A 16583-nucleotide genomic window follows, 5' to 3' on the forward strand; every position below is an offset into this window, starting at 1 on the left:
TGGCACTCAAAATACTTGAGGACAAGGACACTTATCTATTAAAAATAGACCCTATGAATCCATTCTTAAATGAATACAAACAAATTCTGGACAGGGGTCGCAGTGGAGGGTTGCTATCCAGGGATGAATATGAATTCATACAGACTAAGAATCCTTGGATAGCAACCTTCTACTGCCTACCCAAGATCTACAAGAAACAATGGTATCCGGGGTTGACAACACAGAATGGAAGTATCTATCTGGATAAAATCCTACGACCATACGTAGAATCCCTGCCATATTTTATACAAGATACCAAACAAACCTTAGCTCTCCTCTCCAACTTGACTCTGCCAGAACCAGCAATACTATGTAGTTTAGATGTGGAAGCCCTATATTCTTCAATACCCCATGAAGGAGGCATCCAACATGTCCGACACTACCTTGAGAAGAGGGGACCTAGTTACCAACAACACTCTGATTTCATACTGGAACTTCTTGAGTTCATTCTCTCGAACAACTAATTCCTCTTCAACGATAAGTTTTACCACCAGGTGTGGGGCAGTGCGATGGGGACGGCTTGTACCCCATCGTATGCCAACCTCTACCTGGGCTGGTGGGAGGAAGTAGTTGTTGGATCTGACAAATTTTCGTCATTTACCTCCAAGATACTATGGGCCAGGTATATTGACTACATTGTGATTGTGTTGAAGGGCTCTTTTGAAGACTTCAACCTGTTTGTATCCCTCCTTAATGATAATGATTTCAATTTATGATTTACCTCGGAATTTGTAGGAGACAAACTAAACTTCTTAGATTTGACAATTTCAATAAATAACCAATCAATCCAGACCACACTTTAAAAAAAAAACTACAGCCTCCTCTACTGGAATAGCTTCCATCCTATGCCCCTGAGGCAGGGCATACCTGTTGGCCAATACCTCAGGGTCCGTAGGAATTGCAGTAACATTGAGGAATTCAAACATCAAGCCAAAATCCTGAATCAACAATTTAAAGACAAGGACTACCCCAACAAATGCTTAAAGATCGCATACAAGAGAGCAATCTGAAACATCTACAAGCACACACCCCCCACATATGATTGCGACATACGATGTAGGGTGGGACCGAGTGAGAAGTGGCATTCAAAAATTCTGGCCCTTACTAACGAAGGACATCCATCTTAAACGGATACTGGGTCAGAAAGCCGAGATCACTACACTTAGGGGCAAAAATCTGAGAGACCTCTTGGTCCCCAGTCATTACCAACCTTAGCGCTCCACGACACACACCTGGCTTAATACTCTGATCATGGGCTCCTTCAAGTGTGGCCTTTGTGTAGCCTGTAAATATATCAAACGCGACTCTAAAAAAGCCACTGATAGTGAAGGAAAACAGTCTTTCAATATCGTGTCTTTTTTTAACTGCAACACTCTGACCTAGTCTATCTACTCACTTGTGAATGAAACTTACAATATGTAGGGAAAACCTTCCATCCCTTTAAGGAACGAATAAAAGAACATGTCAGGTCTCCCAAACTTACTATTGAGACCCCTATTGCTCGCCATCTCAAGGAACATCATTCAGGCAATTCAAAGGGTCTTTGGTTCTGTAGATTAGAATTGGTACGATGTGACAAAAGGAGGGGAGACTATGACAGATTCTTAAGACAGCCTAAAAGCTTTTGGATATACCGGCTAAAAAGGACTAAACGAAGGGTTCTCATTTGCACCATTTATTTAACTTACAATCTGACTATCCAGCTACTTACTATACACAAGCCGCCTCTGAAGGAAAATTAGGCGTGAAACAATGCATACATGAATGTTGTAATGAGCTAGTATGAGCTACCCTAAATGATCTAACCATGATAAGGATAACCCTACCAATTGATACTAGTTACCCATTACTCTAAGGATGATATCCCTGCACAGAACTTTAATCTTTCTCCAATTCGTGACATATAGTGCCCCCACCTCCCCAAAAAGTGTCTCTGGCCAACATGGTTACCCTTCATATTGTCACACCAGCAGGTGTTAATATGTAGGATACAAATGTTACCAACTATACATACTACCTAGATAATTCAACAAACACTAACTATCTGTCACCACAAGGACCATACTTGCATATAGTCATGTATTTCTCTTTAATTGAGGGTGATCTATAACACTACCATAGCACTCTAATCTCCTGAATTTTTAAACATAAGTTAACCATTCATACAGCTCTTCTCTTTGGGACCAAATATTATCATACTAATCTACCTGTTTCCCAAGAACAATTTATGCATTCATCCATGTTTGCATGATAACTTAATGTAAACTTACTGTTTAACTTCACTATGTCAAAACCACTTGAAACAGACTAATCGATAACTCTAGTGATCAAGACCAGAATTATACAAATGGTATCAAATTATATTGCTAAAGAAAAAAAACATTTTGTTTCATTCCAACGCGTTTCGTCCACTGGACTTCCTCCGGAGGAATGTAGTACAGTACAGCAAGTAAGTCCCCAATTTTGTAATCCAACGCGTTTCATCCACATTGTAGTGGATTATATGCTGTTTTTACCTGGACCTTTTGTAAGTGCATTTTGTAATAAATCTTGTGAAGTTTTAAAGGGACACTATAGTCACCTGAACAACTTTAGCTTAATGAAGCAGTTTTGGTATATAGAACATGCCCCTGCAGCCTCACTGCTCAATCCTCTGCCATTAAGGAGTTAAATCCCTTTGTTTATGAACCCTAGTCACACCTCCCTGCATGTGACTTGCACAGACTTCCATAAACACTTCCTGTAAAGATAGTCCTATTTAGGCTTTCTTTATTGCAAGTTCTGTTTAATTAAGATGTCCTTATTCCCTGCTATGTTAAGAGCTTGCTAGACCCTGCAAGAGCCTCCTGTATGTGATTAAAGTTCAATTTAGAGATTGAGATACAATTAGTTAAGGTAAATTACATCTGTTTGAAAGTGAAGCCAGTTTTTTTTTTCATGCAGACTCTGTCAATCATAGCCAGGGGAGGTGTGGCTACGGCTGCATAAACAGAAACAAAGTGATTTAACTCCTAAATGACAGTGAATTAAGCTGTGAAATTGCAGGGGAATGATCTATACAGTAAAACTGCTTTATTTAGCTAAAGTAATTTAGGTGACTATAGTGTTCCTTTAATTCCATCTGCACTATTATTTGGTTTCTTTATTTTTACAAGTGCTAAAGAAAACTTTTTCCATATTGTGCTGAAGACCACTTCTGATTGAGGATGATGGGCCTGAAATTCACTTATATTTTGTGAGTTACATAGTTACATAGTTACATAGCTGAAAAGAGACTTGCGTCCATCAAGTTCAGCCTTCCTCACATATGTTGTTGCTGTTGATCCAAAAGAAGGCAAAAAACCTAGTCTGAAGTGCTTCCAATTTTGCAACAAACTAGGAAAAAATTCCTTCTGACCCCAAAATAGCAGTCAGATGTCTCCTTGGATCAAGCAGCAATTACCCCACTAATTAGAAATTATATCCCTGTATGTTATGTTTTTGTAAGTATTTATCCAATTGCAGTTTAACCCCTTAAGGACCAAACTTCTGGAATAAAATGGAATCATAACATGTCACACATGTCATGTGTCCTTAAGGGGTTAAACATCTGTAGTGACTCTGACAAAACCACCTCTTCAGGCAGAGAATCCCATATCCTTATTGCTCTTACTGTAAAAAAACCTTTTCTTTGCCTTAGATGAAATCTCCTTTCTTCCAGCCTAAATGTGTGTCCTCGTGTCCTATGTATAGCCCTGTTTATGAATAGATTTCCAGATAAAAGTTTGTACTGGCCCCGAATATATTTGTAAAAAGTTATCATATCCCCTCTCAGGCGCCGTTTTTCCAAACTAAACAGATTTAATTTTTTTAACCTTTCTTCATAACTAAAATGCTCCATTCCTTTTATCAATTTTGTAGCTCGTCTCTGGACTTTTTCTAGTGCCATGATATCTTTCTTTAGAACAGGCGCCCAAAATTGCACAGCATATTCAAGGTGTGGTCTTACCAGCAATTTATAAAGAGGCAAAATTATATTTTCATCCCGAGAATTTATGCCCCTATTTATACATGACAAAACCTTCCTGGCCTTAGCAACTGCAGATTGACATTGCATATTGCTGCCTAATTTGTTGTCTATAACAATTCCCAAATCCTTCTCGTATGTGGTTATCACTAATTCACTACCATTTAGTGTGTAAGTTGCTTGTGCATTCTTAACCCCGAAGTGCATAACTTTGCATTTCTCTACGTTAAATTTAATCTGCCATTTTAGTGCCCAGTTCCCCAATCTATCCAAATCCCTCCGCAGCAAAGCAATATCCTGCTCACATTTTATTACTTTACAAAGTTTTGTGTCATATGCGACACTGATACATGGCTTTCAATGCCTATTTCAAGATTATTTATAAATATGTTAAATAGAAGTGGTCCCAAAACAGAACCCCGAGGGACACCACTTACCACTCTAGTCCAGCCTGAAAATTTACCATTAATTACAACTCGTTGTACTCTATTCTTAATCCAATGTTCTACCCAAGAACAAGAATATTCATCTAGACCAATTTCTTTTAGTTTGAAGACTAACCTATTGCGAGGAACTGTATCAAATGCCTTGGCAAAATCCAAGTAGTAGTGATGTCGCGAACACGAAATTTTCGGTTCGCGAATTTTAAAACCCACAGGGACTCTTTCTGGGCACAATAGTGATGGAAAAGTTGTTTCAAGGGGACTAACACCTGGACTGTGGCATGCCAGAGGGGGATCCATGGCAAAACTCCCATGGAAAATAGAGACTGAATAGAGACTGTTCCCCCTACATAGGGTCACTTGGCAGATATGGATTGACACCTATCCTAAGGATCCCTGATACACACTGACACAGAGCAGAATAGGGACTGTTCCCCCTACATAGGTTCACTTGGCAGATATGGATTGACACCTATCCTAAGGATCCCTGATACACACTGACACAGAGCAGAATAGGGACTGTTCCTCCTACATAGGGTCACTTGGCAGATATGGCATGGTCGTGGGAGGAGGAGGATGACTTTCACCTCTTCCCCTGTTAGATTCCCGTTGTGCTGTGACATCACCCTTATACGCTGTGTAAAGCATACTTTTTAATTTATTTTGCAAATGCTGCATCCTTTCCGACTTGAAATTCGATAACATTTCCGCCACTGTCTGCTTATACCGGGGGTCTACTAGCGTGGACACCCAGTAGAGGTCGTTCTCCTTCAGCCTTTTTATACGAGGGTCCCTCAACAGGCACGACAGCATGAAAGACCCCATTTGCACAAGGTTGGATGCCAAGCTACTCGTTTCCCGTTCCTTCTCCTCACACAGAGCAGAATAGGGACTGTTCCCCCTACATAGGGTCACTTGGCAGATATGGATTGACACCTGTCCTCAGGGACCCTGATACACACTGACACAGAGCAGAATAGGGACTGTTCCCCCTACATAGGGTCACTTGGCAGATATGGATTGACACCTATCCTAAGGATCCCTGATACACACTGACACAGAGCAGAATAGGGACTGTTCCCCCTACATAGGGTCAGTTGGCAGATATGGATTGACACCTGTCCTCAAAGCCCCTGATACACACTGACACAGAGCAGAATAGGGTCTGTTCCCCCTACATAGGGTCACTTGGCAGATATGGATTGACACCTGTCCTAAGGATCCCTGATACACACTGACACAGAGCAGAATAGGGACTGTTCCCCCTACATAGGGTCACTTGGCAGATAGGGCGTGGTCGTGGGAGGAGGAGGATGACTTTCACCTCTTCCCCTGTTAGATTCCCGTTGTGCTGTGACATCACCCTTATACGCTGTGTAAAGCATACTTTTTAATTTATTTTGCAAATGCTGCATCCTTTCCGACTTGTAATTCGGTAACATTTCCGCCACTGTCTGCTTATCCCGGGGGTCTAGCAGCGTGGACACCCAGTACAGGTAGTTCTCCTTCAGCCTTTTTATACGAGGGTCCCTCAACAGGCACGACAGCATGAAAGACCCCATTTGCACAAGGTTGGATGCCGAGCTACTCATTTCCCGTTCCTCCTCCTCACACAGAGCAGAATCTGGACTGTTCCCCCTACATAGGGTCACTTGGCAGATATGGATTGACACCTGTCCTCAGGGACCCTGATGCACACTGACACAGAACAGAATAGGGACTGTTCCTCCTACATGGGGTCACTTGGCAGATATGGATTGACACCTATCCTAAGGATCCCTGATACACACTGACACAGAGCAGAATAGAGACTGTTCCCCCTACATTGAGTCACTTGGCAGATATGGATTGACACCTGTCCTCAAAGCCCCTGATACACACTGACACAGAGCAGAATAGAGACTGTTCCCCCTACATAGGGTCACTTGGCAGATATGGATTGACACCTGTACTCAAAGCCTCTGATACACACTGACACAGAGCAGAATAGAGACTGTTCCCCCTACATAGGGTCACTTGGCAGGTATGGATTGACACCTGTCCTCAGAGACCATGATACACACTGACACAGAGCAGAATAGAGACTGTTCCCCCTACATAGGGTCACTTGGCAGATATGGATTGACACCTGTCCTAAGGATCCCTGATACACACTGCCACAGAGCAAATAGAGACTGTTCCCCCTACATAGGGTCACTTGGCAGATATGGATTGACACCTATCCTAAGGATCCCTGATACACACTGACACAAAGCAGAATACAGACTGTTCCCCCTACAAAGGGTCACTTGGCAGATATGGATTTACACCTGTCCTCAGAGCCCCCGATACACACTGATATAGAGCAGAATAGGGATGTGGAATAGTACCTGGGGAGCTGGGGGGGTGCCGTTGATGTGGAGCAAGACGCAGCAGCAGAAGAGGACTCAGCCGAGGAGGTTATGGAAGAGGATGGAGTTGGAGGAGTAGAGGAGGTGGCAGCAGGCCTGCCTGCAAGTCGTGGCGGTGTCACCAACTCCTCTGCAGAGCCACGCATTCCATGCTTGGCAGCCGTCAGCAGGTTTACCCAATGCGCAGTGTAGGTAATATACCTGCCCTGACCATGCTTTGCAGACCAGGTATCAGAGGTCAGATGGACCCTTGCCCCAACACTGTGTGCCAGACATGCCATTACTTCCTTTTGCACAATCGAGTACAGGTTGGGGATTGCCTTTTGTGAAAAGAAATTTCGTCCGGGTACCTTCCACTGCGGTGTCCCAATAGCTACAAATTTTTTGAACGCCTCAGACTCCACCAGCTTGTATGGTAAAAGCTGGCGGGCTAGGGGGGCGTGTCCTAACTACTGAAGCGAGAAGTCACCATGCGTACGCCAGGCATACCGTACGCAACATGCAGGATGGAGAGGGAATCCTGGGGCAACTGGGTCTCCCCCCGGACTCGCTACTCACATCGAAGCCTCCAACAAACTCCACGCTCCCTCCATATTGGGGCAATGCCGAGGCTCCAACATTTGTCCCTAGAAATCTAGCTGGGACATCATGTGCAACTTGAATGGAAAACGAGACTAACAGGTCAACCCTGCTTACGGAGACTCTCAGGTCATTGATCGTGTCAAGAGGAGGGGAACAACTTCAAAAATAGATTCCTGGCAAATTCTGAAAAAAAACATGCAAACATGAATCCTGAAAGTACAGAAAGACAAAACCACAAGAAGAATTTTTTGAAGACGACAAATAGCTGTGTGATATAATGTAGAAACATTTTAATCACCAGATAAAAAGAAAACAACCGACATAATACAGTTTTTTACAACTTTGCTAGTTTTGCATTGCATTTTTTAGCCAGTACTTCCTTTAGATATTGCACTGAATATAGTAAACTCTGTAGTATGTTACTTTCAGTTGCCAGAAAAGCTAAATAATAGTTTTCACATTTGGTAGATAGCTTGTGTGTGCTAATATTCATACTTGCATTTTGAATTTTAAGGCAGTATTTATTTTTTATAAGAAGATTTTGATATTTTTGTATCTTTGTAAACATATATTTTCTCAAGCCGCTTTGATAGATTAACATTTCTTTATTTTATTAATCAACGTGCTTAATCGTATTGGTGTACTAATTACCAGTATATCTAAAAATGTTTTACATATTTTCTGATTTTAATTGCCATGTGTACCTTTCGTATGTACATGTGAAACGTTTTACCATTTAGGGCCCTGAGTGGGGTCATTTAAACAGATCATACCTCCAGTGCAGAGTGCGTTTAATCCGACTCGTTAATGTTAGTTATTCACTAAGCTTAGTGAAAACATAGTTGGCTTAAATATGTTTTCTATTCAAGTTCTTGTGCCCCACAGTTCAAATTAACATTCAAATTACAATTCTTGACAGATCACACAAGTGAATAGCCCTGCCAATGTCGTCTCAGAATATTTTTGTTATCTAAGAAGAAATAAAAATGCATAACAACGAAAAATGCTGGCGGGCTAATAGTTCGGACAAGCCAGCTGTCAGACGCTGGGCAAGGGGGTGACTTTCTGACATTGGCTTCTTACGCTCAAACATGTCCTTGACAGACACCTGACTGTGGGCAGATGAGCGGGAACTGCTCAAGGCGAGAGACGGAGTGGCGGATGGTTGAGAGGGGGCAAGGAGGACAGCAGTGGTTGATGTGGCTAAGATGCTGGACCAGGAGGAGGATGGCGGCTTTGAGTTTGTGTGCTGCTTGTACTCATGTGTTGATCCCATAGGCGTTTGTGATGTGCGATCATGTGCCTACGCAAAGCAGTTGTACCTAGGTGGGTGTTGGATTTCCCACGACTCAGTTTCTTTTGGCACAGGTTGCAAATGGCATCGCTGTTGTCAGAGGCAGACACACAAAAAAAATGCCACACTGCTGAGCTCTGCAATGACGGCATTCTGGTGGTGGACACAGCATGCGTTGATTGGCGTGCTGTCGGGCTGACGCCGGGTGCCGATGCATGCTGTCTGACTGTGCCACTAGCTCCTTGCGACGACCTCCCCCTGCTTCCAACTCGTCTCCTCCTCCTCCTCTCTGTCTCCCCATCTGAACTATCGCCCTGTTCTTCTTCTTGCCGAGCGGGCACCCACGTGACATCCATGGACGCATCGTCATCATCAACCGCTTCACTTGTATCTGACAACTCAGCAAAGGAAGCAGCAGTGGGTACAACATCATCATCATCATCACACCGTGCGTCCATGTGTGTAATGCTGCCTGCCTGAGACATAGACCAGATATGAGTGGCACTGTCCAGTAGCAGAGGTTGGCAGAGTACACGCTGTAGGCCTGACACACCCGCTTGAAGACAACTAACTGCTATCCAATCTATAACAGTGAAAAAAGTTTTTTGTTTTTAAATGCACGCTATTGTGACACCACTTATGAGTGGCAAAGTGCACTTGCAGAGGTTGTTAGATTCAAGGGAAAAGATTAGTTTTTGCCTGGATTTGAGATTTTCATTGTGGAGCCGAGGTGCCCCACGTCCGTCCGGCTCAGCGGTCAGGCCCCGCCCCCCACTTTTTTTCTTTTTAAAGGCACGCTATAGTCACACCAGATATGAGTGGCAAAGTGCACTTGCTGAGGTTGGCAGAGTACACGCTGAAGGCCTGACACCCGCTTGAAGACAACTAACTGCTATTCAATCTATTACAGTGAAAAACTTTTTTTGTTTCTAAATGTCAAGCTTAAGCTATTGTGACACTAGATATGAGTGGTGGCACTGAGCAAGTGGGCACAGTATCCACTGTGAGCCTGACACAGAAGCTGGCAGACAACTAACTGCTATTCAATCTATTAGAGTGAAAAAAAAATATTTTAAATGTCAAGCTTAAGCTATTGTGACACCAGATATGAGTGGTGGCACTGGGCAAGTGGGCCCAGTATCCACTGTGAGCCTGACACAGAAGCTGGCAGGCAGGCAACTGCAATTAGATTACACAGGGGAAAAAAAGCAGACTATCCCTAAAAAGGGCTTTTTGGGGTGCTGTTCTTACAGCAGAGATCAGATGAGTCCTTCAGGACTGTAGTGGACACTGAATACCCTAGCCTAGTTATCAATTTCCCTATCTAATGAGCAGCAGCTACACTTTCCCTCCTCTATCTAAGAATGCAGCTTCAGAATGAATCTAAAATGGATGCTGTACAGGAGGTGGGAGGGTCTGCTGCTAATTTGCTGGAATGTGTCTGCTGACCATGAGGCACAGGGTCAAAGTTTGCTCAATGATGACGAATAGGGGGCGGATCGAACCGCGCATGTGTTCGCCCGCCGCGGCGAACGCGAACACGCTATGTTCGCCGGGAACTATTCGCCAGCGAACAGTTCGGTACATCACTAGTCTCTGGCCTTATCTTATAGTTAGGATAGCCTTATGCCTATCCCACGCATTCTTAAACTCCTTTACTGTGTTAACCTCTACCACTTCAGCTGGAAGGCTATTCCACGCATCTACTACCCTCTCAGTAAAGTAATACTTCCTGATATTATTTTTAAACCTTTGTCCCTCTAATTTAAGACTATGTCCTATTGTTGTGGTAGTTTTTCTTCTTTTAAATATAGTCTCCTCCTTTACTGTGTTGATTCCCTTTATGTATTTAAATGTTTCTATCATATCCCCCCTGTCTCATCTTTCCTCCAAGCTATACATGTTAAGATCCTTTAACCTTTCCTGGTAAGTTTTATCCTGCAATCCATGAACCAGTTTAGTAGCCCTTCTCTGAACTCTCTCTAAGGTATCAATATCCTTCTGAAGATACGGTCTCCAGTACTGCGTACAATATTCCAAGTGAGTTCTCACCAGTGTTCTGTACAATGGCATGAGCACTTCCCTCTTTCTACTGCTAATACCTCTGTCTATACAACCAAGCATTCTGCTAGCATTTCCTGCTGCTCTATTACATTGTCTGCCTAACTTTAAGTCATCAGAAATAATCACCCCTAAATCCCTTTCCTCAGATGTTGAGGTTAGGACTCTATCAAATATTCTGTACTCTGTCCTTGGGTTTTTACGTCCAAGATGCATTATCTTGCACTTAGCCACATTAAATGTCAGTTGCCACAACTCTGAACATTTTTCTAGTTTACCTAAATCATTAGCCATTTGGCTTATCCCTCCTGCAACATCAACCCTGTTACATATCTTAGTATCATCAGCAAAAAGACATACCTTACCATCAAGACCTTCTGAAATATCACTAATAAAAATATTAAAGAGAATGGGTCCAAGTACAGATCCCTGAGGTACCCCACTGGTGACAAGCCCAAGCTTCGAATTTACTCCATTGACTACAACCCTCTGTTGCCTGTTACTCAGCCACTGCCTCAACCATTCAACAATATTGGAATCCAAACTTAAAGATTGCAGTTTATTGATAAGCCTTCTATGTGCAACAGTGTCAAAAGCCTTACTGAAATCTAGGTGAGCAATGTCTACTGCAATACCCTGATCTATATTTTTAGTTACCTAATCAAAAAAATCAATAAGATTAGTTTGGCATGATCTCCCTGAAGTAAACCCATGTTTTCTCTGATCTTGAAATCCATGTTTTTTTAGATGTTCAACAATCCTATCCTTTAACATGGTTTCCATCACTTTCCCCACTACTGAAGTAAGGCTTACTTTCCTATAGTTGCCCGACTCCTCCCTATTACCTTTCTTGTGAATGGGCACTACATTCGCCAACTTCCAATCTTCTGGGACTACTCCTGTTATCAATGATTGGTTAAATAAATCTGCTAGTTTTGCTAGTACACCACTAAGCTCTTTTAATAGCTTTGGGTGTATTCCATCAGGTCCCATTGACTTATTTGTCTTTACTTTTGACAGTTGAAATAGAACCTCTTCCTCTGTAAACTCACGTGTAATAAATAACTCATTTATCCTTTTTCTTAACTGAGGTCCCTCTCCTTCATTTTCATCTGTAAATACCGAACAAAAATATTCATTGAGGCAGTCAGCTAGACCTTTATCCTCTTCTACATACCGTCCTTCTTTTGTTTTTAATCTAACTAATCCTTGTTTTACTTTTCTTTTCTCATTTATGTATCTAAAAAAAGTTTTGTCCCCCTTTTTTACTGACTGTGCTATTTTCTCTTCTGTGTGTGATTTGGAAGCTCTTATAACTTGCTTAGCCTCTTTCTGCCTAATCTTATAGATCATTCTGTCTTCCTCACTCTGGTTTTTTTTATAATTACTAAATGCTAACTTTTTGTTTTTTACTATTTTGGCCACATCTGCGGAGTACCACAGTGGTTTCTTGAATTTTTTTCTTTTACTGACAAGCCTAATGCAATTTTCTGTTGCCTTCAGTAGTGCAACTTTTAAATAATCCCATTTCTCATGGACGCCATTTAAATTGCTCCAGTCTGATAATGACTCCTTTACACATATTCTAATTTTAGAAAAGTCTGTTTTTCTAAAGTCTAAAACTTTTGGTTTTGTGTGGTGTGACTCAGTCACTGTTCTTATATTAAACCACACTGATTGATGATCACTGGATCCTAAACTTTCACCTACAGTAATATCGGATACCAAATCTCCATTTGTCAACACTAAATCTAGTATGGCCTCTTTACGAGTTGGCTCCTCAACGACTTGTTTTAGAGACAAACCCAGTAGGGAGTTTAGAATATGTGTGCTCCTGGCACAAGCAGCGATTTTTGTTTCCCAATTCACATCAGGAAGATTAAAGTCACCCATGATGATAACGTCCCCCTTCATTGTAATTTTAGCTATTTCCTCAACTAGTAGATTATCTAACTCTTCAATTTGTCCTGGGGGCCTATAAATCACACCTACACGAATAACTGTGTGATTACCAAATTCTAACGTAACCCAAACGGACTCTATGTTCACCTCACTAACTTTTATTAGGCTAGATTTAATGCTATCCTTCACATACAGGGCCACCCCTCCCCCTTTCCTGCCTTCCCTGTCTTTTCTATATAAAGAGTACCCTGGTATTGCTGTGTCCCAGTCATTTTTCTCATTATACCATGTCTCAGTAACAGCGACTAAATCTACACTATCAGTTGCCATTATTGCCACAAGTTCATGGATCTTATTCCCTAAACTGCGAGTATTTGTAGACATGACTCTAAGCTTATCATTTTTTAACACACTTGCTACAGGCACCTTTTGTCCTTGTTTTGGGGGACAATTGGATTGATGTTTTATCACCCTTTTGCCCCCCCCCCCCCCTCCTAGTTTAAATACATCCTAGCAAAATCTCTGAACTGCTCACTGAGAACATTTGTTCCCTTTTGAGAAAGATGCAAACCATCTTTTTTGTACAGTTTATTTCCATTCCAAACAGAGCTACCATGAGAAATAAAGCCAAATCCTTGCTCCCGTTCACTTTTTCTTTTCCCTTTATTTTTTACATGTGCTTATAGAGGAAGGACTATTTAAGAATCCAGATCATTGAAGAAACATCTTTGGACTCTATACACAATTTATGTAAATTGTATCAATTTTATTACACTTTATTTTATGTACTATTTTCATATTTGGCACAAGCTGTTTTCTATAAAGCTAGCAAAGCAATAGGCTAGCTAGCAACCAAACAAAAAACACTGATTAGTGATAGAAGTTCACAATCATATTAGCCTACACAGCAAACTCTGAAAATGGGGATCCCTCTATACCTCTAAAAGACAACGTCAAACATACAAAACCAGGTTGTGCCGAATGAGCAGTGGATTAGTCAAACATACAAAACCAGGCTCTAGTAATAATAATATACTAGAGTCCAAAATGTATATTTCCACATTGTCTTGTTTCTCAGGCACCTCAAATCTTCCTTAGCTGTTACATGTAAGAAACAGAGAAAAAGATAATAGATAAACAACAAGTGCCCACTCACATGGTATAGAGCTTCATACCAGCTCTGGAAATGACAGCATATAGTGGTATAATCCTCCCTAGCAGATATAGGCAGTGTCTAGGAGACTCCAGTGGTTCTCAGTGTAGAATAAGTAAAGGCAAACAGAAAGCTCCAGTAGAGCAATATTGTAACTATAAACTGAATTATGTGCAAATCAAAAATACACTCACAATATAAGAGCTTTCATCTAAAGCTCAATAATTCAGTCAAGACAATCCCCACCAATGGATATATCTAATTCACAGTATCCTCAGCAACATAGTTGTATATGTAAAGACAAAGAAAAATATATAGTGCTCTCTGAAAAACATATATTGATTTAAAAAAAAAAGATTAAAACTGTTATATTTCTACATTCTTTAGAGAAGAAATCTCATTGATATCAGTGTAGGTGGCAGTCCCCTCCGAGATGTCAGGATTCCAAGGAAATGTGCTACACAGATAGCAACCAGGCAGACAGCCCTACCTTGAATGACCCCCCTTTCCTTACTTCTTCAATAATTAGAACAAACAGCTAATAAAACAATAATGAACTAAATCACAATGTTGGAGAACGGCAAGAATAACGCTCCATCTAATCTGACATTCAGTTTCTTTTTATTATGTCTTGCATTACCGTTTACAGAATCTAATTCAATTTTTCAAAATCGTAAATTTATATGCATATACAGTCCAACTGAAATAAAAGAAGGGAGCTTTGAAAGAACAGTAGTTATTGAAATTTCATTTTTTAACTCACTTCACTAAATAAAGTTATGGTTGTTAGCATTTTTCTTTCACTATCAAGATAACAGTAAGACAGTGTACTACCAGGAAGAAGCCATTGAAAATAATTTTATCTCAGTCTGGTGAATAATTGACTGCATGTTTATCTTTCCTTTCCCAGATCAAGAGTGCAGCAGAACAAATCTACAAACCTTGGTGTTATTGGCTTCCAGAGACAAAGCTAAAAAATGCTCACTTTAAATCACAAATATTTAAGGAATTAATCGGGACCGCGTCTGGTTACATCATGATCATTAGCATGTGACTATATGAGAAAGCTGTATGAGATATATTTACTTGTATACTCCTATTCTGGAGCCCAGAATAGCACGCACATTTGGAATCTGTACATTCTTAAACAATGGATTCACAGAGCGTCAGGTAAGCTTTCTTGTATTTTTTAACTACTTAAAGGACAATTGTCACCACAAAACTATATTTAATACAGTACTAATTTTCTTTAACTGTGAAGGCAAATATATTTTTTTACATTAACGTCTTATTATATATATATATATATATATATATATATATATATATATATATATTTCCTTGCAAAACTTGATGAAAGGATTATTATTATTTTAAAAATAGTTTGAATAGTTTTGAAGTGACAGTTGTCCTTTAAGCAACAATTATATGTAATGCTGTCATCATCATCATCTGGTCATTTACTAGTATTAGGTGCCTGTATACAAATCTGATATGTTACATTTTAAGTAAGGATGTTTAAAAACTACTTTGACGGATTTTCTTTCCCATAGTTGGTCCTTTATTGGTTAGTGTAGAGCAGTCTGTTTCTCTACATAATTCCTTTTCAGCACTTTCTGAGTGTAGGGGTGTTATGGAGACAGGCTCAGGCACCAAGTGTAGTGATGTTATGGAGACATGCTCGGGCACCAAGTGTAGTGGTGTTGTGGAGACAGGCTCAGGCACTGAGTGTAGTGATGTTGTGGAGACAGGCTCAGGCACCGAGTGAAGTGGTGTTGTGGAGACAGGCTCAGGCAATGAGTGTAGTGGTGTTATGGAGACAAGCTCAGGCACAGAGTGTAGTGGTGTTGTGGAGACAGGCTCAGGCACTGAGTGTAGTGATGTTGTGGAGACAGGCTCAGGCACCGAGTGAAGTGGTGTTACTGGACAATAGTGGCCTTGTGAGATGTCTTCCTGGAGCTACTGTTTACAGAGACAGGATAAGTATTTGTAATATTGTTAAGCTAGCAAAACAGGAAGGGGAATTGGATGTACTTTTCCATCTAGGGACAAATTACTTGGCTTGCAATGAGGTTTCAGAGGTAAATAAAGGTTTTTGTGTTTTTTCCAATGATATACGGCAGGTTGCTTCCACACTGTCATTCTCTAAAGTTCTACCTGTGCATAAAACTCAGAATGACAAGCAGATGCGTATTAGGAACTTTAACTTGTGGCTTGGTGAATGATGCCAGGAGCAAGGGTTTGGATTAATTTCTCATGGTAGCTCTGTTTGGAATGGAAATAAACTGTACAAAAACAGATTCAGATATTACTGTAGGTGAAAGTTTAGGATCCAGTAATCATCAGTCAGTGTGGTTTAATATAAGAACAGTGACTGAGTCACACCACACAAAAACAAACGTTTTAGACTTTAGAAAAAATTACGTTTCTAAAATTAGAATATGTGTAAAGGAGTCATTATCAGACTGGAGCAGTTTAAATGGAGTCCAAGTGAAATGGGATTATTTAAAAGTTGCACTGCTGAAGGCAAAATAAAATTGCATTAGGCTTTTCAGTAAAAGTAAAAAATTTAAGAAACCACTGTGGTACTCTGCAGATGTGGCCAAAATAGTAAAAAACTGAAAGTTAGCATTTAGTATGGATTTATTTAACCAATCATTGTTAACAGGGGTAGTCCCAGAAGATTGGAAGTTAGCGAATGTTGTGCCCATTC

The 16583-nt window shown here is 40.8% G+C and overlaps 1 protein-coding gene across 2 annotated transcripts in view; it reads left to right on the forward strand.

Annotated features, from left to right (window-relative positions):
* Positions 1-14839: 14839 nt before the first annotated feature.
* LOC134611412 (stimulated by retinoic acid gene 6 protein-like) overlaps positions 14840-16583 on the forward strand; it is a 150014-nt gene continuing 148270 nt past the window's right edge. For both annotated transcript variants that reach the window (XM_063455278.1, XM_063455279.1), the window contains exon 1: positions 14840-15040. In XM_063455278.1, coding sequence (XP_063311348.1) covers positions 15021-15040 — 20 coding nt within the window. In that variant the 5' untranslated portion in view covers positions 14840-15020. The remainder of the gene's footprint in view (positions 15041-16583) is intronic.

The sequence above is a fragment of the Pelobates fuscus genome, chromosome 5 (assembly GCF_036172605.1).
Source record: "Pelobates fuscus isolate aPelFus1 chromosome 5, aPelFus1.pri, whole genome shotgun sequence".
NCBI lineage: Eukaryota > Metazoa > Chordata > Amphibia > Anura > Pelobatidae > Pelobates > Pelobates fuscus.